Raw genomic sequence first — 27,516 nt, forward strand, 5'->3', positions numbered from 1 at the left:
TGTCAGGGGGTGTGACCTAATATGCAAATGAGTTCCTGTTGGGCTTTTTCTACAGTACAAGCCCTGTGTGAAACAATGGTGATGTCAGGGGGTGTGGCTTAATAGGCAAATGAGTTCCTGCTGGAGTATAAATTGAACTAATAAACAAACAAACATTTTATATTTTGTATTCATTATCTGGTTGTTTGGATTATCTTTTGTATTGCTGGATTATAGTATTCTGTATTTTTGAATTGCTGAATAGGTCTGTTTATGACCCGTTGGTCTGTGAGCATGAAGTATAGAATAAAATAATATAAAATAAAGGAATCTCCCACCTACAGTGTGTTTGGGAGGACTTTAAAGAACTGTGTGTTATTTCTTTCTCCCTCCGATCTTGCAATACAAGTGTACAAACGCACAGACCGATACCGACGCTGCCCATGCTCAACCCACTCTGATCTTTGAGCTCCTCCTTTTGAAACGCGGCGCCGCTCATGGCCAGGAAAATTGGCCTCGCCGGCTTGCCGTACGCGAAAGCCTTAACAGCGTGAGAGTTGAAGAGCGAGTCTTCCTTCGCCGCCGCTGCGGTCGTTGCAGCCTGTGGATTGGAACTTCCACGCTCGCGGGATTCCAAAACGTCACAATGGCTCAGAACGTTCAGAACGTTACACTGTCTCTCACGCTGCCCATCACTTGCCACATTTGCCTGGGAAAGGTAACCGACACCTGCGCTCGGGGATGCAAAGCCAAAAGCCTGGGCGGGGAAGGAGGTTCAGCCTTCGGGCGCCCACGCCACTCCCTCCAAGTAGGAATGGGGCTCGGGGATCCCTGGAAGGGGGAGAATCAGATCGGTTGCACAGAGCATTCTCTCTCCCCTCCTCCTCAAACAGCTATCACGCGTAGCCTTGACGTGCACACGTTCCGCTTTTCAATCCCACTTTCGTCTCGCCTGTGGACTGGAAAGCTCGTGCTGTTGTCTGGATGGCTTCCCGAGGTTGGAAGGAAGTGGGGGAAGGGAGGCCCCAGAGAAGCTCAAGGGTTGTTCGCTCGAGAATTCCGTTCTCGGTTTTCGCCTTTCGGGCCAGCGAAAGACGTGTGCTCTGCTAGACCAGCCGAATAGAGTGTTTTGAGCTGCAAATCCAGCGAACGGGAAGGAAATACTCCTGTGAGCGAGAGGCAGGACAGCTCCCCCACCCCCACCCCTTTATCCTTTTGGTTCGTTTTGAACAAATGTGTAATTCCGTTTACTTGCCTCGGTGTTTTCGTCTGTGCCCCCCCCCCCCCAAAAAGTGATGAGTTCAGGAATTTTTTTTCAATGGGAGCTGGAGATTCTCTCCTAAGAACTGACTAGGCCGACTCATATAGATTCAACGCCTAGTCTAAGCAGATTCAAATGCAATTGGATGTTTCCGGTTTTCTTCCCTTCCCCAGTTCGGAAGAGGACTTTGATGAAACTATGAATTAGAATCACACAGTGTCCATACAGGCCCTCTACTCCAGCCCCCTGCTCAGTGCAGAACCAGTCTATGACACCCCTGACAAGTGTTTGTCCAGCCACTGCTTAAAGATAGCCATAAGTTAATGGTGACTTGTGCCCAATTTCTAAAACCTGTTTTCCTGTAATTTCCCACTGCCAATACCCCCCTTGCTTGCAATGATACTTTTGCAGAGTTCACTGAGTAAATGCTGTGAATGCAGCAGATTCTATTTGCCACAGATGTTGCTTGCGGAAGGCTTGTGGCTTTGAGTGCTACAATACCCTAGTTTGGAGTGCAGTCCTATGCAAATTTATTTATTTATTTATTACTTTAAATTTCTATACCGCCCTCTCTGCAAGCAGACTCAGGGCGGCTAACAATCCAAACTTATTCCGTGCCAAACTTATGAACTTAATTGGGTTTAGATTGGGGCAAGCCTACATAATATTGTACAATTACATATCTGCAACCCGGTCTTGTCCATGCTACTTTGAAATTACTGAGCAGTTGGGTTAGAACAGATAAAGGGAAGTACTTCTTCACCCAAAGGGTGATTAACACATGGAATTCAATGCCACAGGAGGTGGTGGTGGCTGCAAGCATAGACAGCTTCAAGCAGAGATTGGATAACCATATGGAGCAGAGGTCCATCAGTAGCTATTAGCCACATGGTATTGATGGAACGCTCTGTCTGGGGCAGTGATACTCTTGTATTCTTGGTGCTTGGGGGGCACAGTGGGAGGACTTCTAGTGTCCTGGCCCCACTGGCGGACCTCTTGATGGCACCAGGTTATTTGGCCACTGTGTGACACAGAGTGTTGGACTGGATGGGCCATTGGCCTGATACAACATGGTTTCTCTTATGTTATTATGGAAGCCAGCTGCACCGAGTGTAATGTGACTGAGTGTTAGGACTGTAGTCGCCTTCTTTTTCCAAACTAGGAAAGGTGGGGAAGACGGCTATTCTTATTTACTTAATTAATTCAGTTTTTATCCTGCCCTCCTTGCAAGTGGGCTCAGGGTGTGCTACAAGTTACACAGTGTCAGTATAATTTACTTAATTAAAATCATGTTACTATTAAAGCATAGCCCACTGGCAAGTTCAGCCTTGACAAGACGTCAGTGCTGAAGTTTCTTGCAGTGTTCGACAGCCTATGGTGGGGTGATCAGCTATTTGCTCACTTGTACTGAACAGCACATTAAAGCTTCGGCAGTCTTGAGGAGGGAAGTCCAAGATAGCTGTGATTTTGGCAGGAGGGCTGGTCTCTGTGGACTCCATTAACAGATCTGCTGTGAAATGTTTTCTGTGTCAAAAGTAGAGCTTAGGCACTCACTGCACATTTTTTAAAGAGTCGTATTGGATTTAATGGAGTTTGCTTCCGTGCCAGTATGTTAGGGCCAACAGCCTTCCTTTCATGCGTGGTACCGACATCAGGGCTTTTTTTGCTTATTAAGGCCACGCACCCCTGATCAGTGTTCCCTCTAAGCTGTGGAGTCTTGTGAGCAAAAATTCTACTTTTTGAACAACTGGTATTAAAGTTGTGAGCTACTGAATAAATTATTGTGCTCTGGGGCCATTTTTCCTGAGCTAAGACAAAAATGCGTGAGCTGGAGGCTAAAAATCTGTGAGCCAGCTCATGCTAACCCAGCTTAGAGAGAACACTGCCCCTGATATAGCCAATCCTCCTGGAGCTTACAGTAGGCCCTGTACTAAGAGCCCTGTAAGCTCTTGGAGGATTGGCTACATCAGGAGTGTGTGACTTAATATGCATAGGAGTTCTTGCTACCAAAAAAGCCCTGACCGATATGGAAGTTTCTCAGAATGAGAGTAGCATCTAACAGGCACATCAGCCTCAAGGTGTCAAAGAGAGTCTCAGCTGTGCTGATGTTAACGTTCAGAGTTTTGTATTGCGTGTGATCTTTTAGTGGACTTTCACCAGTACCTTTGGCCAAAAACTGGATTACGTGATATTCTGTACAGACATACTCAGCAGGACTAGCCCAGATACTATGTATTTTATTTACTTCATTTATACCCTGCCTTTCCTCTCATCAGAGATCAGACCATCATACATCATTTTGTTCCCCTCCATTTTTATCCTCCCAACAGCCCTGTAAGGTAGGTTAGGCTGACTGGCCCATCGTCTTCCAGCAAGCTTCAGTGGCAGAGTGGGAATTCGCGCCCTGGGTCTCCCAGATCTTAGTCTGACTGTTCAGCTGCTACGTGACACAAGGCAATGCGAGACTGTTTCAGGCAGCAAGGCTTTGGGGTGCTAGTAAAGGGCAGGAATACTTCAACTATTTGTTACATTTCTATTATTAGGGGATGTATTAGAAATGTGTGGTTGCATGTATGTGTGTAGAGAAAGATTGTGTATGTAAATTTGTGTTTTTCAGTGCAATGGTGCATCTTGGGCTTGAGATGGAAGGAAAATAGCAAGCTGCGCTATGAATTGTGTGTACTTTGCATACAAAGCACCCTCTGCAGAGCCGTATTTACTAGAGACTGGTGCTTATCGGAGGCTAAGGGATGAACCGAATTTTTTCTTTAGTATAAAGCACCAATATTAATAAATCCAGCGCTGAACATTGTATTGTTCAGAGGCTAGTGATAGGGAAGCATGAGTGTTCATTTTAAATGTTGACATTTGTATGCATGCTATTTATAGGGATTGTTTCCTGTTAGAGTTGTCAAAAGGATTTAAGATTGGGACAGCACAAATAGCTTAAATTTTAAACTTATTTAGAAAATGCACACACTGCCTTTCTGAAGACCTGCTGGAGGCAGCTCGTATTGTTAGAATCGGTGCAATAAAAACAAGCCAGGGCATAAAAACAGCATAAAACACCATTCAGTGTCCCAAAGCAGCCATCATAGAACAGTTTTCTGGCTAGAAGCAGACCACAGAGAGCGTTTTAAACGATGCGTTGAAGGGCAGTGGAGTTAACACACTATCAATATGTCTAAGGGTTTGATCTCAACAGAGTTGCACCCTTCTGAGCCCTTTGACTTTAGTGGACTTAGAAGGCTGAAACTCTACTTGGAATTGCACTATATAAGTATGCAATCTGGAGTGTACTTACGTGGGAGTTGGACCCAAGGCATTTGAAAAATATGCACCATATATGATTAAGCTATATGACTTCATGGACATAAAAGCATTATCTGGATTTTCAAGCTGGGGTTGGACAGCTATTTGTTGGAGATGATAGTGGATTTCCTGCATTGATCCAGGGTTGGGTAGATATTTTATAATGCCCTTTCCAACTCATTGATTCTATCTTTGACAGCATACAGATACTTCCTTTGAAAGGGTCATCATGCTAGAGCTGTCAGTCAAATTGAAAATTATTTTAAAAGCTTGGTAATCTGCCCCTTAACAACGTGGTTATTTGTTCAATTGATCAAATAACATTGGTGTACTACTGAACCGCAGGATAGGAACCTGTTGAGGTACTGAAAGAAGTACAAGAACGTTTCCTTACTAATTGTAAGTTACCATGTGGTGGTAAAGGAAATGCTACTTTTGATACTGGCTTTCATTGTAACATACCAGTAGTAAACTAAAAAATAAGAAAGTTTGCTCTCAGATTTGGGTGACATTAAAATTGGTGAAGTAAAGCAGAATCAGATGGCACCTTTGAGAATAACCCAAGTTTATTTCAGCATCGGCTTTCATGAGTTAGACTTCATTTCTTCAGATGCTTAATATAAAATGAAAATTTCACATCAACGTTTTTAGCCGCCCACAAGATTTCTGGAGGACCACTGGGTACTAGCCAACTTTTGAATATCAGAGCTAGGAGGCAACATTGGGGCAGGCCTTGGACTCTGTGCCCTGTTTGTTGGTCCTCCGGGGCAACTAGTTGGCTACTGTGTAAAACGGGATATTGGACTGGATGGGTGATTATTTTGATCCAGTATAGCTCTTCTTCCATTACTTCAATGGGAGGTTGCTGAGTTGGAATTCATAGGCAGATTTATTTATTTTTATGTATATTATTTATAGTCTGCCTTTCTGACTGAGACTGCAGGCAGATTGCACAGTGTAAGACAAAGCAGTCAACAGGTTGGACATTCAATGAGCAGTGGCATAGGGTTAGAAGAACTGCAGAATTTGGAACATGGTAAGCAACATGGAATTAAACTGAGAAATCTGGTGTGTATTGACATGGTATATTATTGACATGGTATATTAAACTATACAGGAGTTCACCGTCAGATAATGCCTCTCTCTTTGCATTATTCTGCATTTTCATCAGCATTCGGGATTGGTCCACTACACCCTCCTTGATTGGATCATTTACTTTTTGGAGTGGGTCTTGTTTTCATCTGTTCTCTGTAATCCAATGTGACACCTCAGTGGCCTGGAAAACTGGGCCTTCTGGCCTCCACAACTTCCTGTTTGTCTCTGAATTTACTGCCAGGTTTGTGTAGTGGTTAAGTGCCCAGACTCTTATCTGGAAGAACTGGATTTGATTCCCCACTCCTCCACATGCAGCTGCTGATGTGACCTTGAGTCAGCCACAAGTTCTCTCAAGGCTGTTCTGCTCAAGAGCAGTTCTGGGAGAGCTCTCTCAGCCCCACCTACCTCACAGGGTGTCTGTTGTGGGGAGGGGAAGGGAAAGGGGATTGTAAGCCACTCTGAGACACCAAGTGAAGGGCGGAGTATAAATCCAACTCTTTTTCCTTCCTTCTTCTTTTTCTTCTTTGAATTGTCTTTTATGAACCCACACACAAGGGTAATATAGACTGTTAGCCTCTTAGGTTTACAAGACTATGTTGTGTTTCCTGCAATTGGCTTAACATGGTTGTATTATAAACTCTCTAAAATCTCTAAAATATCATAATTACTTGACACACATTGAATGGTCTCCTAGATGCCTCAGCAGTTATTTCTCCATTACCCAATTAGAAACTCCTGATTGGCTTTATTTACTCCATGTGTAGGAGCAAAAACACTCTGCGAATATTGTTAGATACAATACGACAGCCTTGAAAATTACCACTTTGACAGGGCCAAGTTCTAATTCATTTAGGGATCCCACATCTTTTTTGAGCCTGGAATTCTGATCCAGGATGGTGGGTGCAACCAGAAAGTAGTTGCTGAACGGGGTGGAGCCAGCCACAAAATTGCTTCCCTATGAGGTGGAGTCAACCACAATATGTCAGAGAGCAAGGCCATGTGTAGTTGGGATAGTAACTCTTCAACATTTCAAGAAGAAACTCTGTTTAATAGGGTGCTTTTTCATCTGCACAGTCATTCAGATCTCTGTCAGCGGGGCAGAAGCCCTGCTGGGTGCAAACCCCGCATAGCCCCGCCCATTTCCTAAAAATACCTGGTGGGCACCAGGAAAGGACACAGGCACCATGTTGGGGAGCCCTGCACTAACTGAGGGGTGCATGTGTGTACACTTCTATCTGTGTAAGTATATTCTGTGTATATGTGATGCTTGGTCCATCTAAATCAGTGCTTGGTACTGTTTCTCCAGGGGCAAAGGCAGAGAAAAGTCTCTCCAACATCTCTTTACGTACTTCATTTCTACCTTGCCTTTCTCCCCAGCAGGGACCAAAGCAGTTTAGATTGTTCTTTTCTGTCTCCTTTTGTCCTCACAGCAACAACCCTGTCCGGTAGGTGAGGCTCGGAGTATGTGACTGGCCCAAAGCCACCTAGCAGGCTTCCATGGCAGAGTCAGGATTCAAACCTGTGTCTCCTGGATCCAAAGTCTAGCTGCTAGTCAGACGCCATGCTGCCTCTCTGAACTGCAACCAGAGATCCTTTTGCTGGAGATTCCAGCAACTGCTATTAGGAACTTCTAGATACAAAGCGCAGGGCTGAGCTGTAGCCCATCTTCTGTTGCTCAAATGCATAATTGTGCTTTTTGAGGTAGCATGTCTGCATGCATATATGAAACTGCCTTCATATATGGTCTATCTAGGTCAGTATTGTTTGGAACTCTCCACAGCGTATTGTTGGAACTCTCTGTCTGGGGCAAGTGATGCTCTGTATTCTTGGAGCTTGGGAGGGACAACAGTGTGAGGACTTCTAGTGTCCTGGCCCCACTGATGGACCTTCTGATGGCACCTGGGTTTTTTGGCCACTGTGTGACACAGAGTGTTGGACTGGATGGGCCATTGGCCTGATCCAGCATGGCTTCTCTTATGTTCTTGTGCTTAAGTTTTTGAGATCTGATGAGATCAGGTTAGCCTGGGCTATCCAGGTCAGAGTGGTGTTTCCATACATGAGTGATTAACCAGATATGTCTTCTCTACATGGCACTTCTGAAGCTGAAAGTGGATGAGAATCTGAAAGTGGGTGGGATGTCGCATGGTCTAAGAGGTCTTTGACATCCCCCTGGTCTTGCATACCCAGCCAGGTAGTGAAAACAGGCGTTTTATGTACTCTCTGGTTGATAGGCTGCATTGTATTGCTTGTGCATTGTAAAACCCTTTGTTTTTCATGCACATCTTGAGTATTTGAAAACATTTAAAAATACATCAGAAGGGTGTTGCGAAAAAGAGAAGATGTGAAACAACCATTTCCACATGTGTGTCTAGTTGTAGAGGAAGTTCATGACAGTCACAGAACTAGCAAAACCAGACCACCCTCAGAGAAGATGACGGGTGCATACATTAGGGTGGAGGAGACTCAACGGGTAGGCAAAAAAATTGACTTCTTAAATTGACTAAAAGAAAAAGTCTGGGGCCTAAATATGCTCCAAAGGGGATGAAATATTGAGAACAGCTGAGTCAGTTAAAGGGAGGAAGGGGGGGGGGGTACAAATCAGCCTGCTCAATCCCTTCTGAGGGTTTAAAGTCCTAGCTGAAGAGACCTTGAGGGTCTCATTGCCTTACTAATGGCAGGTAGCAAGCAAGATCAGTGTTATGAAGGAGGCTGGTACAATTTGCTGCTCAGGGGGTACTGACTGAGTTTTATGTGTGTATTTAGTCACATGCTCTCTGGTGGCACAGCTCCTCCCACTCTGAGTGACACATGCATTCCTTAACAGTGCTTGGTTTAATCATCTGGCACAGTCCCAACATGGTGCCTGGGGTAATAGGGATTGAAACAGATGTTTGGTGTAGTGGTTAAGTGTGCAGACTCTTATCTGGGAGAACCGGGTTTGATTCCCCACTTCTGCACATGCACCTGCTGATGTGACTTTGGGTCAGCCACAAGTTCTCTCAAGGCTGTTCTGCTCAAGAGCAATTCTGGGAGAGCTCTTTCAGCCCCACCTACTTCACAGGGTTTCTGTTGTGGGGAAGTAGATCCAAGTGGGCAGCCGTGTTGGTCTGAAGCAGTAGAACAAAGTAGGAGTCAAGCTGCACCTTTGAGACCAACGAAGTTTTATTCAGAATGTAAGGGAAAGGAGATGGTAAGCCACTCTGAGACTCCTTTGGGTCATGAAGGGCAGGGTATAAATCCAATCTCTTCTTCCTGCTCTTCCTTTCCCCCCTCCTCCTCCTTTCCTGGTGCAGGCCAAGAGTTTTCAAGTGGGCAGGGCCCACTGGGGCTTTTGCCCATTCTGGTTGGCCTTTGGAAATCTGATCAGCTTTTTGAAAGTTGGCTTGGCAGAAACTGCCCCCACAGCACAAGGATCTTCGTGGTGTATCTAAAGGCAAGCTCTGTATGTGCGCGAGAAAACATTTTACAACAGTATATTCATTTAAACTGCTAAACTGAGCTTCTTTCTGAACTGTTGAAGAGTTACCGGTGAAGTTCTTCATAGCCTCGCTCCCTCAGATGTTGTGGTTAGTTCTACTTCCTGTGGCAGCCATTTGTGGTTGTGACCAGCAAGCAGAGGGGCACGTGGCATCACGGAGGGTCACACACATTTGTCATGGGAAGAATAATACATCCCACCCTTACAGGAAATTAATATTTATTCATCTTGCCTGTGGAAGTAGTGCAAAGTTAGTTTAGAAGTGTAACTATCAAACAAATCTGAGAGCTTGTTTTTTATAGGGATTGTAACAAATGTTTTTGGGAATGGGCCATGCAATGTTATGAAGCGCAGAACTTCTTTTTTAGTTCGTTATTGAATCCCAGTGCTTGCCTGCAAGGAGAATTTTAAATGAGAGAGAGATCTTATTAGTAATGTCTCTCAGAAACTTATTTTTATAAACTGTTTGCTCCTTGAGGAAAATACATAAGCATCTTGTTAAAGGCATAGATGCTGGAAGCCCAATTCTCTGTGGTACAACTGCTTTTATTTCCCCTTTTTGTCCTGCAGTGTATTGTACTAGACAGTTACCAGCGGTTGGAACATCTCAGCAGGCTTGATAACGCCTCTTCTTCCTTCAGGGAGAACTTTTCTAATTTTGTCTGTGGCAGTGGGGGCAGGGAAGGGGGGGGGGTGGGAAACCAACTGGCCGCGGTTTTGCCCTATGAAATTTGCCAGCAGTATAAATTAAGCTTAAAAGCTACTGCCTCTTAACCTGTATCGAGTGTTCCTTTGCCGTGGGCTTCGTGCAGTTTACGTAAGGCCTAGTATTTGGGTTTCAGGAACTACTTGTTTTAAATTTTGCCGTTTTAAAGTCCAAACAATTTGTTGTATGATTACTATAAGTCAGGGCTTTTTTTTGTAGCAGGAACTCCTTTGCATATTAGGCCATACACCCCTGATGTAGCCATTCCTCTAAGAGCTTACAGGGCTCTTAGTACAGGTTCTACTGTAAAATCCAGGAGGATTGGCTACATCAGGGGTGTGTGGCCTAATATGCAAAGGAGCTCCTGCTACAAAAAAAGAAAAAGCCCTGCTATAAGTTACTTTTACTGCCTGGGCACCTGAGGATGTTCGTAAATCCAAGAGACATATGCTAGAGATGGGAGTTACATTTTTTTACAGAATTTGCTGATCTGTGGATTCACATGCCTTCTTCACGCACATTCTCTGCTTCTTCCTCACCTGTATATTTTCTAACACCATTCCTTCCCCCACTCTCTTAGATGGTCCCAATTCTGCAGTATATGCAAAAGAAGATGGTTATGGGAATGATTTGTAATGCTCTGATAAAATACTTCTGTAAACTGTGCTTCAGATATTCCAAGTGCTTCTCATATGTCTTTCGGCCAAACAGCTCTGTCAGGCAGGCCAAGCACGGTCTTCCTATATTGCAGGCAGAAGCTGAGGAAACAATATTGATTTTAACCACTGCCTTGGATTGGGTGTGGTCAGGGCTTTTTATGTAGAAAAAGCCCAGCAGAGACTCGTTTGCATATTTGGCCACACCCCCTGAGATCACCATTGTTTCATGCAGGGCTTTTTTGTTGACAAACCCAGCAGGAACTCATTTGCATATTAGGCCACACGCGCACACCCCAATGCCAGGGCAGCTGGACCTGCGTTCCTGCTCAAAAAAACCATTGGGTGTGGTTAATTAGAAATGAGAAGTGTTCTCTGACTGGCTAGCCCATGATTACAACCTATCAACTGTATTCAGGATCCACTATAATGCCCATATGTGTTTTCAAAGGGTCATCCATCTCTACTTATCCAGTGGGCTTGATACAGGAATCATATCACCCCTGCATAAAAGATCTGCTCTGGCTGCCCATGTCTTGTTTCTGAGTAGTTTAAACTTCTGGTTCTTGCCTTGAAAGACCCTGACTAGCTTGGAGCCCAGCCCCTCTCCATATATTGTCAGTTGAGATCCTTTTCTGAAGCCCTACTCTCTGTATCCCCTCTTACGGAGATGAGTTGGGTGGCGGCCAGAGGTGGCACCTCATGCATAGATTACCCTTCCCCAGGGGTGGAATTCTAGCAGGAGCTCATTTGCGTATTAGGTCACACACCCCTGATGTAGCCAGTCCTCCAAGAGCCAGTCCTTTTTTTTGTAAGCTCTTGAAGGATTGGCTACATCAGCGGTGTGTGGCCTAATATGCAAAGGAGCTCCTGCTAGAGTTCCACCCCTGCCCTTCCCATGATGCTCGCCTGGCACATATCTTGCTTTCTTTTAAATATCAGTCTAAGGAATTTGTCTTTTTAATGTTTAACAGCTTTCTTCTGACCCAAGGATCACTTTATCTATTTTGTTTTAGGTGACTCGAGTGTGTACTGCTGCTATTGCAGCCTGGTTTGTTGTAATAGCGCCGGCTTGGTTTTTAGTGGCATTTTAAATAGTTGCATGTTGATGGCTTTGTTTTATTAATTAGTTATAAGTCCCTTGAGCAGGTCTCTGGAGAGGCGGCATGTGCACTTTTTAAATAAGGTGTGTGTGTGTGTGTGTGTGTATGTATGTATATATATATATATACACACACACACACACACACACATACTCTGTTGCAGTAATCTAACTTGGAAATTTCTGGGCTATGTACAAGTGTGTTTGGATCCTTTTTGTTGAGGAAAGAATTTGACTGACAAGCCAGCCTCATGAACGCCACCAGATGCCTGAGTACACCTAAGCTACGACTCCTGGGGGATAGAAATGCAGCCTTCCTCCTGACAGGTTGAACAATTGTTCTTGAACTATCATCACCCTGCCCAACACTACCTCCCTCTTGCCTTTATGAAGCTTTAGCTTGTTTGCTTCTGTCCAATCTCCCGCTGTCTTTAGATGGTCTTTCCATCATCTCAGGATTTTGTCAAAATTCAGATAAAAAGTCCAGTTGGTCTGTGTATGAATGATCCCAAATTTCCGGATCCCTTCCAGCAGTTTTGGGTAGATGCTGAAAAACATGAGACAAGATGGAACCTAGTGGCAGAACATAAGCCAAGGGTTGCTTTGTGGAACTGTATGCCAATGTGATACTAGACAGAGTTGCAGTTTTCTAAACCCATTGACTTCAGTGAACATAGAAAGGTGCGATTCTGTTTTAGGGTTGTCCTGTGAAGGTAGAAATTAGCGATGAAGGAAGAGATAAGGATTTGCAGCCAACATTAAATACATGGATTATTATAATGAATTTTAAGTAGTTGATAAAACCAAGTGACTAGCAACTATGACAATGAATGGGGGTGGGGAACCAACCAAACCTGTGAAATTATTCCAGTTGCCCAAATTAGCAATGGAATGATAGATTCCGAAAGTTATTTTAAACCACAATCAGTGGCTTGGAATCCATCTATAATTTCCATGGACAGAAGGGTTTCCATGGAAGTCAGATTCCCCACTTCTCCACTGCAGAATCAAATGCAGCTTCTCGAGCCATGGGACCCCCAGGAATAGTTTTAGGGAGGACTGGAAGTCTGCCATGGGTGGGTGGAATCAGTGAATATCACTCCCTTATATGAGTGGAGAAGGGGAAGGCAAAAGATGAGATGGCTGGATAGTGTTACTGATGTAACAAACACAAATTCGAGCAGACTTCGGAGGATGGTGGAAGACAGGAGGGCCTGGCGTGACTTTGTCCATGGGGTCACAAAGAGTCGGACTCAACTGTGCAACTGAACAACAACAACAACAACAAAATATGAGTGGAGATTCTGGTTGGTGTTCAGCTACATCAGCCTTTCCATTATGTAGATAGATGTTTGATCAGGTCTAACATAAATCTTCTGTCTTTGAGATTGGAATTGAGGACCTTGACCTCAATCAAGTCGATCTCCAAATATTTGATATTAAGTATGGTGGAAAAGTGGCTCTTTGAGCATTGGACATTTTGCCAGTTTGAAGCAAGACCATAGCGCCCACAAACCATTAAAAATCTTCTGTCATTGGGGTTACAGTGGAGACTTCAATCTCACCATTCTAAGCCCTCCCAGTTCTGGTCTTTGGCAGCAGTAACATTCCCAGTACATCCTTCATGACAAGTCAATGGGCAGTCACTAATTTTTATACCCTCTCCATTGTAAAGGTGCGCCACCCGGTCATCTGTGCCAACCACCACGTCTTCTGCTCTATTTGCATTGAAGTATGGCTGAAGAACAATAGTCAGTGTCCTGCTTGCCGGATTCCCATCACCCCTGAAAATCCTTGCAAAGAAGTCATAGGTAAGGCAACTCTGAGATGCGCAAGATTCTTCTGTGCCGCAACGAGCAGCATGCAGTCTGCAATGTTATTTCCTGAAGGCTACTACTCATTTTTAACCTATTTTGAATGAGAGAGAACATGGAAATAATGAGTTTGTCTGAATACAGCTGGCCTAGTGTTTGTACCCCTCTTGTTGAAGAGGGACCATGACTCAGTGGTAGAGCATCTGCTTGGCATGCAGAAAGTCCCAGGTTCAATCTCTAGCTCCTCTAGTTAAAAGTAGCAAGTAAAAGATGATCTGATGTGAAAGACATCTACCTAGGACCCTGGAGAGCTGCTGCCAGTAGACAGTATTTACTGTGATGGGCCAATGGACTGATTCAGTATAAGGCAGCTTCATATGTTATGTCCAAAGTGGAGTCGTGTCATTTCTTGAATCTGGAAAGACGTACATCTAATACAAGGGTGGCCAAACTGTGGCTCTTTCACAAATATTGCATGTGTCTCCAAGCCCCCACTGCCCTGTCAGCCAGCTTGGAGAAGGCATTTATCTCTTTAAATCACTTCTCCAAGCCAAGCCATCTGAAGGCTCCCTTCAGTTTCTCTTGCAGCTTCTGGAATTCTAAAAATCAGCAGCAGGAAGCCGCAAGGGAAATTGGAGGGAGGCGCAGATCAAAATGCACCCCCGTAGCAACTGGTGGGGAATTGATCATTTGAGCTGGGGAAAGCAGAAGCTCAGGGATGGAGCAACTGGTAGTGAGGAATCGGTCCAAGAGTCCATTTGCACTTTAACGATAAACAAAATTTGTGGCTGGGATATGAGCTTTTGTGAGTTACTACTCACTTCTTGAAGAAGCAAGTAGTGACTCATGCAGCTACAGACAGACTAACATGACTACCCGTCTTGATCTACCACATTCCAGCAGGACTTCAGTCTCTTAGGACTGTTGACAGGATGGGCTCCAAAGGAATGGCAACTTTTTTAAAATGTCAGAGTGAAGCTAGAGGGGAAGGGATCTTAAACTGGAACGTTTGTTTCTGTCACTGCAGGGGGAACCAGTGAAAGTAATCCTGTGTTTACTCCCGTGGTCAGGAAACAGCTCCGCAAAACCAGGCTCGAGCTCCTTCACAAAGAGTATGAGGTAAGGGGGCACAAGGGCAGTGTCAGAGTTGTGGTATGTGAAGTTAATTTCCCTATAATCTGCTCTCCTGCTCCTCTGCTCTTTGATTGTAGCAGTAATGGGGCCAAAGAATACCAGTGAATGAACAGGTATGTATTGTGGTCCAGAGTTCCACCCTTTGGACAGAGTGAGGGAAGCAACCAACTCTTAGCCTCAATGCATGATCTGTAATATATGGGCGATAACATCCACTTACCCTACAGAGTGGCTGTAAGGGTTACTGAGAGGGCATTAACATCGCTTTTCTCTCCACCACTACCACATCTAATGTGTAGTGTTAATGCATTTAATGCATTTCCCAGAACCCAGCACTAGCTGGGATGCAGCGATTAACTGTCAAAATAATAACAGCAACAACAATAATAATACATCACTCTTACAGTAGCTTCAGGCTGCCAGTGAGATGCACAGTAGCTAAGTAGCTATTGGGCAGAGGTGAAAGAGTGCCATGTGGTATTTCATGATGGAAACTTTTCTGTTTAATTTTTAGTCCCATTGCTACTTGTCAAAATTTATTTCAAATACTAGTTACAATCTGGATCTGATAAACAGAAATTGTACTTTATTTGATTTTCTGTTGAGAAGTGTGTGTGTGTATACACACTCTTTCTCTCTTGTTTTTTGTGGTGCTGAGTACCAGCACGTGGGTGGGTGCGGGATCCTGCCAAGTCATGACAGGGGAATTAGTGGGAATCAGTGCAGCCTTATACATGAGTACCTGCACTTTTTTTCTTTACAAGAAAAGCAGTGTGTGTGTGTGTAATTTCTGTGTGTATATTCTGTTTAATAATCTAATCTCAGAAACTTGATTTACCAAAAAGGAAGTATTGTTTGGGAAGCAATGCCTAGTTTGTAAACTTGATGATCAAAATAGTCTTTGTATGATAAAGTATGGCTCTCAGCTCCTGACTGGACTGGAAGCAGCTGCCAGCCCCCGTGTTTTGGAAATGGGATGCTGGTCTAGATGCACCCTTGATTTCATCCGTTCTTAGATTCAGATATGTACAAGCCCGGCTTTTTTTGAGCAGGAATGCATAGGAATGCAGTTCTGGCTGGCTTGGTGTCAGGGGGTGTGGTCTGATATGCAAATGAGTTCCTGCTGGGCTTTTTCTATAAAAAAGCTCTGTGTGAAACAATGGTGATGTCAGGGGGTGTGGCCTCATATGCAAATGCATTCCTGCTGGGCTTTGTCTTCAAAAAAAGCCCTGTGTATGAGTGATGACGAAATCCTTTGATAACTCAAAGTCTGATTATGTACTTTGCTCTGTACTCCAGTCCATTAAAACGATGAGAAGTAACTATTAGATGCTCAAGTTTTTTAACTGGCAATGTTTTCTTGTGTGTCGTCCCTTCCCATATGACTGGCTGTGGCTTTGCCACACTCCAAAGGATGAGATAGAGTCTCTGCAGAAAGAGCTGGAGGAACTGACCATCAAAAACTTGAGCTTGGAGTCCCAGCTAAAATCTGTTTTGCATCCTGTGACTCCGGACATGTCTGACAAAAATCAGGAGAGTCCTCTTCCCTTGGATGATGGGAACAAAGCTGTCTCTGAGACTTTGGCGGCATTGACCCAGAAACTTCAGGCTGCCAATGAGATGTACGAAAAAGCAAAAGACGACATGGAAAAGTTAGTGGAGGTAATAAAAAGTTTCCAAACCTAACTGGGCAGCAATCAGCTGTCCAGTATGATACAGAGTAAGTGAGATGTGGGATCTTGGAGTGCTTGTTGGACCAATAAATAGAGTTGTGACACTGCTCTGTTGAATGACTATGTATGTATCGGACTGAATTTAAATATTGAATGGTGGTCTCCCTCTTGAATTGCATCATGGGGATCATGTGATATTAACAGTAGGAATGAGGAGCCCCTCACTCTTGATTGGCTTGTGCCTCATCCAGCCATTCAAAATAGCATGCGGCCAGTCTTCTCCCAGGCTAAACCTCACAGCCTAACTTAATCGGCCCTGTATCATGGTGCTTTCACTGCTTTGTTCAAACACACAAGGAGCCATTTCAGTGGCACAGGCCTAAAGCATGAAATTCAGTGCATTCAAATTGAGTAGGGAGAGTGGCAGTCATCACTTTGAAATGTGTTACACCATAAAAGATCTTGTGTAAGTGACTCATCAGATGTTAAATATGAACGGCAAGCAGCCAGAGTTTTAGTTGATTAACCATCAGATTAGTATTCAAGGGGCATTTGAGCAAACCTTATTTGAATGGCTGAGAATTGGGAGCACCCACTCCATGTTTTAAAACTGCTCTTGCTTCTGTCATGTCAACAGATAACATTGCTTTATAAAATGAGGGATGGCTTTTGAAAGTTACATTGTGTATTTCTCGATACATCTTAAAAAGGCACCTTTATTTGTAGTTTAAATAAATGCATTTTAAAAAAATGATTGATAAATTATTTTAAGGGACTTGGTTAAAAGGCCGGTTGACTGATTATACTTTTTGGTTAAAGAGCCATAAGATGTTAACTTATTAGTAGCAGATGGAAACACACTAAATCAATTATATTGTGAGTTACTTTTTCCTTAATACCTGATTTTTTTTCGGGGGGGGGGGGGTAGTGATCTTTATGCACTAAAAGAGGTCGCAGCTAAGTTCAAAAACAAAATGAGAGATGCACAATTCATCTTGTTCCTAAGTGAAGAACCTTAGCAATATGTGGGCCTCCAGGACAGGGGGGAAGTATACTTGATAGCGCATCTTCCCAGTCTCGAAATTTCATTCCATGAGATTTCGTTCCTTAACTGGAAATAAAGATACAGGCTCTGTTTAGAGATAACAGGCATGCCTATAAATCAAGATGCTGATTAATCACAGCAGTTGTAGAAGTGATGCCAAAGAGAAATGGCAAATGAGTTGTCATTGTGGATTTAGCGTTCTGTTTGTGTGTTTCTTCTTTAAAAATAAACTAGGTAATCATGTTCTGCTTGGAAGAGTAAGGAAGCTGCTCAACATTCATTTTGCTGATACCTGCACATTGTAATGTTAATGCATTTAAAGTATTTAGTCATGTGGAGGGGGGGTGGGAAACATGGAATTGCCATTAGTACATCCCCTTAATGACTGTCGGGATGAACTAACATGGCTCTGTTTATTTCCCTAGATAGGAGCCTTGCGGCGTATTTGGGGAATATAAATTAAAAATGTCTCTTCTCTATTCAGTTTTTGCAAGCCATTTCCCAGGATAATTTTTAAGTGGTGTCCCTGCTGGGGCAGGGAGGGGGGAGGGAAGGGGATCTGAGTGAAACGTGGCAGCTTTAAATATAGCCCCTTTTTTAAAAATTGTGAAACAAATAGCTTCTCTTGTGAAAAAATTATTTGTCATTCGATTTACTGTGTGCTTTGTAAAGCTTTTTTTAAAAAAAATATTTCATATAGGTAAACAAGAAACTGAGGTTTGAAAACAGTGGACTTGTGAGGGAGAACTTGCGGCTGAAGGCTGAGGTTGGAAGTCGATCGCCCCAGAAGTATGTAAATATTTTAAAATCTCCCATGCATTATTCATCGACCGCATTTTTAACTGTTGGAGTACCTGATGTTGCAGTAATGTTGACTGGGCTGGCTGCAAGGCCTTTTGTCCATATGAATCTTGGGAGGGGGGAGGGGTCCCCTTTGACCTTCTAGGAACGCTTTGTGGGATTATGGAACCAGCATGGACAAAAGGCCTGTTGGGATTTAGGGGCTGGAGGAAGGAAGAGAATTTGGTGAGATTATGGGGAAAAGCTGTCTGAATCCAACTTTTATGGCAGAAGGACTGTTATAGGAATTCCAAAAAGTTTGACTACTTCTGGAGACATCGTTGTGAAATATAAGCTGTCTGAATAAATGTACGCCTGAGTGTTTGTGAAGAGGAATTTTTAACACACAACAAAACAGCTGCTTAAGATCCCTATTCCTCCTACACCCCTTCTACTAATGAAGGGAACTTTGACTCTCGAAAGCTCATGACCCAAAATTCTTGTTGGTCTCTAAGGTGCTACTGGAGTTGAACCTAGCTCCTTTTCAACTTGATAGCCATATATTCTAATCAATACAGAGTTATCACCTGGAGCTATCTCTATATAACAAATGTTTTCAGATCACAGTGAAGTTTTCTGTATTTTATTGCTTTGTGTGCAACATGTGACCCCAGCAAGTCAGTTCCAACTCATCCAGCATATATGGTGGCCAACTTAAGGTCCCTAAACTGATTCCTTCTGAAATCCCTCCTCCCATGATCAGGGGTGGCCAAACTTGCTTATTATAAGAACCATATAGAATAAATGTTAGGTGTTTGAGAGACACAAGACATGCATGTCAGATGTTTGAGAGCTGCAAGGAAGGAAGCCAAATAGATGGGGGAGAGAAGAAGATATTGGATTTATATCCTGCCTTATACTCTGAATCTCAGTGTCTCAGAGCGGTCACAATCTCCTTTACCTTCTCTCCCCCACAACAGACACCCTGTGAGGTGGGTGGGGCTGAGAGAGTTCTTACAGCAGCTGCCCTTTCAAGGACAACACCTACAAGAGCTATGGCTGACCCAAGGCCATTCCATCAGCTGCAAGTGGAGGAGTAGGGAATCAAACCCAGTTCTCCCAGATAAGAGTCCGCGCACTTAACCACTACACCAAACCAAAGAAAACAATTTTAACTTTAAATGCATTCTCCAAGCCACCTGGAGAAGTGATTTTAAAAAGACAAATGCCTTCTTCAAACTGGCTAGCAGGGTGGTGGGGACTTCAAGAGCCACACAATATGTGTGAAAGAGCCACAGTCTAGCCACCCTTGATGCAGAGCTTCCCCAAATATCATATGGAAACAAATCACATGACTTACCCAGCTCCATGGGTCCCCAGAGTGATTGTGGGGTTGGAATTTTGTCTCTCGCCACCAGTGCAGTGGCCCTGGACTCAGACAGTGTTTGGGAAATTCTGTGGGTGTTCTTTTCCTCCTAGGTTTGCAAAAGCTAGAGTTATATCAGATTCCTGGCAGGCTGCCATGTATAGCTGATAGTCTACCTTGGAATTAGTAGATCTCAAGTTTGGTAACACTAGAAAAATATTTTATACCAAGGCTTGCATGAGTCATCATTTCTACAGTCCATAGCTCTGTGGAGAGACCCTGCTTTTCATTGGTAACAACACATGCTGGTTTTTTGCTACAGGAGACCAAGATCTCCGTGAGAAAGTAACATAGTCCCAGCACTCAGAGCAATACTTATTCACTATCCAAAAAGTTGGTTAAAATAGAACATGGCTGTAGAATGAGGTCCAGATTCACCCTGTCCCCATTTGTTGTTCCCTAGAAAGATAGAGCTCCTAGTTCAAGGTCCAAGAAATCCTTAAATGTTACATTTTGATAAATGCCAGTAAAAGCCTTGGGGAGGGAGGTAATTCTCACTTCTTATACTGTTGACTGTATTCCCCCATTCTCCATGTCAGCCTGAAAAGTTTACGTTAATTGGGTAACCTTGTGCCAATACTGATCCCTTCTGTTAGAAGTTTCTATACCTTTTGCTGTTCTCCTTCTGGACCTGGTAAGATTAAGGTCCAGTGCATGCATTATGGTGTTTAGGTAAGAGCCATGGTCTGCTTTCGCTGATGCGCCTCCAATAAAATGTCATTGGTGCAACTCTATGTGAGTAGGGTTCAGTAGTAGGATTGTTTCCCATTCAGATATCTCCTGGAACCTTGGGGATGTGAAGTTGAAATGAGAAGATGTTGTGTAATTTAGCTCCACCAAAGTGGTTGCTACAGCCCTTCCTAACTGGTGAGCAGGAATTCCGTGCCAATAGGATAGCATGGTGAATGAATTCAGTGCTTTTCAGACAACTGCCATTTTGATATAAAATTTGTCCTTGAATAAAGGAAGTGGCTATTCCGGTTTTATGGATGGGGTGTTTGAGGCTGAGGGGGAAAGTGGCTTGCCAGAATGACTTCCCAAAATAAATAAGGCAAGTAAAGTTTTGCAGTGGGGCAATATCCAGTGGTGTTTTTGCAAATCTCATTTGTGTGACTGACAGCTGGTTTCAGCCCTCCTTACTTTGGTCATTGCAAAGCAGGAGATATCATAGTTTTCCCTGAAATGTAAAGAAAGATGTTTTTTTGTCCGTGGTGGTGTATTCTGCACTCCTCTCTCCAAGAAAACAATGCTTTCTATCTTCCTCTTGGCCTTTTCTGACTGCCCATAGAAGGGGTTCAGTTTCCTCCTTTTGATATTCCGCATCCAAGGAGACTCTAATGTATTCATTCTGAAGAACGTGTCAATCAGTCATGAGAGGTGTTAGGCTTGCTACGATCCATGAAGTAGATCTTCGCTTGCAAAAGAGGCTGAGGAAGGGGGAGGGGATAACCCAACCTGAGAAACCCTCTCCTGTCCCTGGTGGCAACCCATTAGAGATGTCATGGTGTTAAAATGGCTGGGGGTGGGCAATGTTACTGTGAGAGCAGAAACATCAGGTGAAGGATTCCCTTGTGCCCCTGTCTGTCATCATTTGTTGATGTTTGGCACTAGTTAGGACATGCAGTTGACACCTTCACCCTGCCCTCTGGGGAAGGTCACGCTTCAGGGGGAAATTGTATTCTTAATACAAGATGCTGGGAATGGCCCGTCAGCAGGTGAAAGTTGCAGTGCCTCCGCTTCAGGAATTCCCGGAGGCTTCTGGCTAGTCCTTGACAGCAAACGGAGCAAGACGATGGAGCATTTGACGGCTGCTGGAGGCAGCACTCATCTTCCTTTGCTCCTGTTATGTTCTAAATGACATTTGATGAAATGGAGAGCTGGTGTGGTGTAGTGGTTAGAGGGTTGTGCTGGGATCTGGGAGACCTGTTCGACTGTAGAAGCTTCCTGAGTGGCCTTGGGCCAGTCAGTCTAGGCCCAGCCTACCAAAGTGGTGGTTATGAAGCTGAACTGTGTTATGGGCTGCTTTGGGTCCTTGTGGCAGAGGAAAGCATGGTATTAAATACATTTTGGAAATGTTTTAAAATAAACGGATAGGGAACATCATAGCAAAGAGCGTAAGGCAGGCTGTCGAACTTATTCATTATGAGGGCCAGATCTGACGTAAATGAGACCTTGTTGAGCCAGGCCATGTGTGTCGTAAAATGTAAGGCCAGGTAGCAGAGATATAAACTTTATAAAGGACACAGACAAACACAATTAAAGATTTTTAAAAACTTAAAATAAAACATGATTAAAGCACTTGTTGGTCTTAATGCTGCTTTCTTTGTATCTATCCTGTGCGATCCATGGAACTGGGCAAAGGAGCTCTGGTTCTTTCCTTCCTTCCCCCAGGGGACCAGCCAATAGAAGGAAGAGCGGCTTGGCTCAATAGCTCTGCTGTGCGATTGAGAGAGCCTGGCAAAGCAAGTTATTCCTCCCCAAGGGAGGAGCCTCAGCAAATGGAGAAAATAGAGGCTTTGATTGAGCAAGGCTATCAAAGCAAGCTGTAATGCAGAAAGAAGCAAGAGAGAGGCAGAAGGAAGCAGATGACAGCCAGTTTCTCGAGGACCTGCTGGAACCCTCTGGGGGCCTAATTCAGCCCCTGGACTGTATGTTTGACACCCCTGGTCTAAAGGGTTTGTGTGAAAATATTTGGGAGTCTCTAACAGTGCTCCAGGAATCTGAATGCCACCTGAAATGGCCACTCCAGCATTGTCTGGGGTAGGGGGTGTAGTTGGGAGAACGGTACAAGTCAGGAAAAGCCGCTTTCTTTGAGGAGCCTGTGATCTCTGCCCCCGTGGTTTGTGTCAGCAAACCAATCAAATCCCTCAGCCAGTCTCTCATTTGAAAGTTCTGACCTTCAGAGGACAAGGTGACCCATGAGGAGGAAGGGTCCCAAGAGAGATGGTGGCGAACACTGGCCACGGAGAGAGAAGAGCAGACTGGCACTCACCCACCTGTGAAGATCCTGCTCATCTTTTCAATGCCGTTTCCATATATATGCTGGCTGTTTGTTGGGCAGGGTGTTGATGCTCATGGACGTATGGAGTGGGAGAAGGTCCACCTCTAAATGAAGCTTGCATTTCACTTGTATTTTCCTATCTGCTGCTGGAAGCTTTTCCATCAGCCACCAGCAGATTCTAGTGTGTGGGCAACCAATTTCCCATATGTAGATTTCTCTTCCTGCTCAAATGCTGTTTGTTGTTGAGAAGTGAACCAAGTTGCAAAATGTCCCCTTTTCAGACTTCCCCGCTGCTCAATGTGTATTAACTTTGTGCTGTTCCCATGATAAAAAGTCTGGCCGCCTCTCTTAAACCTGATATATGAAATGCCTCTTTTTCTGGACTCTTGTAGTAACTGGTCTGTCTTGGTCTATACCCAGTGTTCCCTCTAAGCTGAGTTAGTGTGAGCTAGCTCACAGTTTTTTAGCTCTGGCTCACACATCTTTGTCTTAGCTCAGGAAGGATGGCCGCAGAGCAAACTAATTTATGCAGTAGCTCACAACCAATGTTTCCTCTAAGCTGCAGAGTCCTGTGAGCAAAAATTCTACTTTGTGAGCTGCTGGTATTAAAGTTGTGAGCTACTGCATACATTATTGTGCTCTGGGGTCATCCTTCCTGAGCTAAGACAAAAAATCTTTGAGCTGGAGGCTAAAATTCTATGAGCTAGCTCACATTAACTCAGCTTAGAGGGAACACTGCTCACAACTACAATGGCAGTAGCTCACAAAGCAGAGTTTTTGCTCAGAAGTCTCCACATCTTAGAAGGGAGTATTGACTATGCCTAGACTAAATTTTAGGTCTCTAGGGCATGTGCGTGTGCATTAGGTTGGTTATCCTTGTGAGTGAGTGGGCCCTGAGGTCTGATGTATGAAGTGGGTGGAACAGAAAAGTGAGCTAGAAGTTCACGGGAGGTCTATCAAAACACTGCTCTTCTCAATCTGCTGCATTTTTGAAGTTTGTTGGCAGAGTTTCAAGGAAATAAGTCACTGTGTAAGAAAAATGGGGTTCAGGGGGGAAGGGGCGGTTCTTTCTTCACAGTTGCAAACCTCTGAGCGCTGAGTGAAAGTTATCAATCAGAGAGAGAATATAATCGCAGGGTTCCAAATGAGTCTCAGTCTCTCTCTCTCTCTCTCTTTCTCTTTTTTTTTAAGCCTCTAAAGGATGGTGACAATTACTGAATTTCATATCGGCATTTTTATATTTGACAAGGTGACATTGTGGATGAAATGTATATTGTAAAAAGCTGCCGTGCTGTAAGAAAATGATTGAATGTAAATATTTCAAGATGTGGACTGCTGTTCAAATGTTATCATAAATCTCTACCATTGTTTTAGGGGATAATTCCTCATGCATATTTGAGTCGGAACGGATAGGTCCGGCCCCTGGAAGGGTAATCTTCTGCTTGTTATGGCCTTAGTGCTACTAATGGTTTAATTTTCAGCCGTAGCCATTTTTCTAAAAGTCGTCTCGGCTCTCTTGACAATAGATGTGGGATTTTTATTCTAGCGGCCATACTTCACACTGTCTGATAATGTGATGTTCATCTCAAAAGTAGGGGCAGGAGCCCATCCCATTGTGAGCAGAGCAAACACGTGTGGCGGGTTTGACATAAGACTGAGGAGAGCTTGAGAAACTTACCCTCGGGCCAAGAGGAAAGACTCAGTGACTCCCAGTGGTTCATATGAACACACTTTGGTGCATATGTGTACACGCCTTGGGTTGGATCCAGTACAGTTTTTTGCTCATTCTCATCCAGTTTCTCTCCTTACAATTGCTGCTGTCCCACATAGTTGGATGCACTTGTTTGTTCCTCAGTTTATTGCTTTAATTCTGTTTAAAATGGCTATCTACCACCCCGCCCCCGCCTTTCATTTGTGAAGGGTTACAGGTAACAGAAGGAGTCATTTTGTAGAAAAATAGGTGGTGGAGCTCATCCAGGGATTGTTATGCAGCTGCACCTACTATTCAATGCACAAGGAGGTGGAGCTCTCAAGGAGAAGGTGGAACTCTCAGAAAGGTTCACTGAGGCCTGGGTAACAGTCATTTCAGAGGTTAGCCAATCTTGGTCTGCAGGAGAAGAGCTAGAATTGAGTCCAATAGCACATGCACATATAAATACAAACAAAAGATTTGGGGGGTTTGGGCATGAGTTTTTAAGAGCCATAGCTCCCTTCCATATTACCTTCCCAGCATGGGGCAGTAGTTAAGAGTGTTGGACTACAGTCTGGGAGAGTCATGGTAGACCGCATTCTGCCATTGAAGCTTCCTGAGTGATCTAGGGCCTGTCATTCTCTCTCAGAGGGGAACCACTTCATAGGATAAAATGGAGGGAGAACAAGGTTGTAAGCTGCTTTGAATCTGCACTAGTGAGAAAAGCTGGTTATCAGTCTCTATAATAGTATCTATATAGTAAATAATCCCCTTTTTTCCAGGTTTCCTAATAGCCTATTCTGTAAGTTTGTCTCCTTTCTCAATTCTTTGCCTGAACCGTCAGACTAGATTTAGGTAATTTTTAAACAATCTTGTGCCTTAGTGTTTCTAAACATTTTTTTTTTTAATTATTGGTTTCCTGCAGGTTTGGACGGTTCACTGTAGCAGCGCTTCAGTCCAGGCTCGATCAATGCGAACGTGAAACCAACCGCCTTAAAAAGGCACTGGAAAGGAGCGACAAATACATAGAAGATCTGGAGTCGCAGGTGTCGCGCCAGAAGAGGGAATACGAACCCATGAAAGAAGAAAGTCCCAAAAGTGAAGCTGCTGTTCCCATGGAGGAGAAAGACAGTGGAAGCACCGCTAGTGAAAACACCCTACTGAAAACCCCAGAGCAGTGCTCCGATCAGAACTGTTTGTGCGCTGCTCACTGCCCTGATGACGATCAACCCGGTAGTGGCCTGTTGGGTAGTAGCAATGATGTCTGCTTAAATTCGGCCAGCCAGGGTTGTTCGGATGAGTCTGTTGCCCAGTGCTCAGCTGGAAGGGATGTTTTCACTGGCTCCCAGGAGGGTCTCTTGGATATAGCTGGTGCCGATATGGAGACTTGTTCAGAGCAAACATGGGATAAAATTGAGGACTGCGTGCCGTATAAAGACGAGCTTTATGAACTTCCTGATCCGTGTACGCCGTTATCTCTTAGTTGCCTCCAGTTGAACACGCCCAGCAGCAAGGATGACCCACCCGCAAAAGAAGAGAGTCCAAGGAAACCGTCTACTTTTCTAAGGAAACTGGACTTTGAGGATTTGGGGGATGCATCCGATGATGGTAACAAAGACTCTCCCGAGCACAGCGCCTGCAGCTGTGAGAGCAGCGACAACAAAGGAGCTTGCTTCACCTCTGACAAGCCAGTGTTTTGGAACAGATGCCAGACGCACTACGACGAGAGCTTGGACTTTGAAAGTTCAGAGCCCTCCACAGCCACTAGTGATTCTGGCGAGTCTTCGGCAAAATCCAGCGAAAACTCACGCCACACGAACATGCCGAAAAAACTTCACGCTGTCCGCTCCTCAGAAATGAACCGCACCAGGACGTCAAGCGAGGCTTCCATGGATGCCGCTTACCTGGACAAAATCTCCGAGCTGGACTCCATGATGTCTGAATCGGACAACAGCAAAAGCCCTTACTATCTTTCCAAGGCATCTTCAGACCTGGAGAACTCCTGCAAGGCAACCCAGTGTCCTGATCTTTTGAATGAGAAAGAGAAAACCATGAAGGAGAGGAACGAACAGAACTCTCTGAAATGTGCTCTCTCAGATGATCATTCAGCAGAGGGAAGCGAGTGGAAATCAGCGACTTTTTCAATCCTTTCCCCCTCTGCATTAGACATAATGGAGCCTTTCCCACTGTTTGGTGGGCGGACTTCAGAAACGAGTGAAATAAAACCTCAGAGTTTTTTATTCCAAAGAGAGCTTTCCCCCAGTTTTTTGTTCAACAACTCTGGAGGTTCATTTGAAGAACAAAAGCTGGGGTCCTCTCTCTTTAAGGTGACACCTGAGCTGCAGAACCTCCATAACCAGTTGCAGTCTCCTTGGTCCTCTTCCTTTGTACCTGACAGGAAAGCCAAAAGTCTTCATACGTCAACAAAGAGGAAAATCCAGAGTAGCTTGTCTAGTGCAAGTCCATCAAAAACAACTAAGAACTGACTCAAAACGTAATTAAGGTTTAGTGCCAATATAGATGTTTTGAGAGTACTTTTGTTTTCCCAAGTGATTCTTTTTTGTTTATCATTTGTCGATTCCCTCTATGATCTCAGCTTGTCCATTTCTTACATACTGAGTGATGGAGTTTGAATGTTCTCCCTTACTAATGCTAAGCTCTTCTGTTTCTGAAATCTGGTCAGAATCTCTCTCTCTCTCACTCTCTGGCTTCAGTTTAGATACCTAGGGATTGGTGTATTGTGGTTTTGTTTTGTTTTTAGTGTTGGGTTATATGAAGTCTTCAGTCCTTTTTGAGGAGCTGTGAAATGTCCCATTGCTGAACGCAGTGGATCTTCAAAATGAGGTTTCTCGTTGACGCAGCTCTTTATAGTTGGCGAGAAGCCCGCATGACGGCTCCTTAGTCGAGTTCTCTTTTTCCTGTGCAAAAATGTGGTGGCAGCTCTTGCAGAGCCCTGCTTTTTTCTGAACTTGGCTTTCAGAATAAAATGTTTGCCTGCTCGTACCTGCATGACACCCTGTGTCTCTGCCGTAGCGGTACCTTTGGTGTGTAGCTGTTAGAATAGTGATTCCCTCCTGGCAAATTTTCAGTTAGGAGGGGAAATGTCTTTATGCTTAAGACTGAGAGCCCAGTTATTATTTTTTTTAATCAAACACCGCTTTTAACTTTCAAAAAACACCCTGCTCCTGCGTAAGACCGTGCTGTTTGTGCCTGTGCAGTTCATAAAAATGGGTTGGTATGCTAATGGCTTGTTTACTTGAATGTGCACTGAACATTTTACATGAATACTGTACTGTTTTACATTAATACTGCATGCTTTTTTTCTATGTGGAATGAATAAAAAAAAATGTCACAAGCGCTGTAA

The 27,516-nt window shown here is 44.1% G+C and overlaps 1 protein-coding gene across 1 annotated transcript; it reads left to right on the forward strand.

The window, feature by feature from the left end:
• The first annotated feature begins 501 nt into the window (after positions 1-501).
• OBI1 (ORC ubiquitin ligase 1) lies at positions 502-27,516 on the forward strand. Its single transcript, XM_060233633.1, has 6 exons — positions 502-697; positions 13,265-13,400; positions 14,431-14,522; positions 15,951-16,199; positions 17,956-18,044; positions 25,078-27,516. The coding sequence occupies exons 1-6, from the start codon at positions 626-628 to the stop codon at positions 26,636-26,638; spliced, it is 2,199 nt and encodes a 732-aa protein (XP_060089616.1). The 5' UTR covers positions 502-625; the 3' UTR covers positions 26,639-27,516.

This window comes from Heteronotia binoei, chromosome 3 (genome assembly GCF_032191835.1).
Source record: "Heteronotia binoei isolate CCM8104 ecotype False Entrance Well chromosome 3, APGP_CSIRO_Hbin_v1, whole genome shotgun sequence".
NCBI classification, from domain to species: Eukaryota; Metazoa; Chordata; class Lepidosauria; order Squamata; family Gekkonidae; genus Heteronotia; species Heteronotia binoei.

Excerpts from the sequence above, each read along its gene's own strand:
- OBI1 (XM_060233633.1), top strand. The coding sequence starts at position 626 with ATGGCTCAGAACGTTCAGAACGTTACACTGTCTCTCACGCTGCCCATC. Across the intron at positions 14,523-15,950 it reads TCCTTCACAAAGAGTATGAG|GATGAGATAGAGTCTCTGCA; the intron begins GTAAGGGGGCAC and ends CACACTCCAAAG. Across the intron at positions 18,045-25,077 it reads GGAAGTCGATCGCCCCAGAA|GTTTGGACGGTTCACTGTAG; the intron begins GTATGTAAATAT and ends GGTTTCCTGCAG.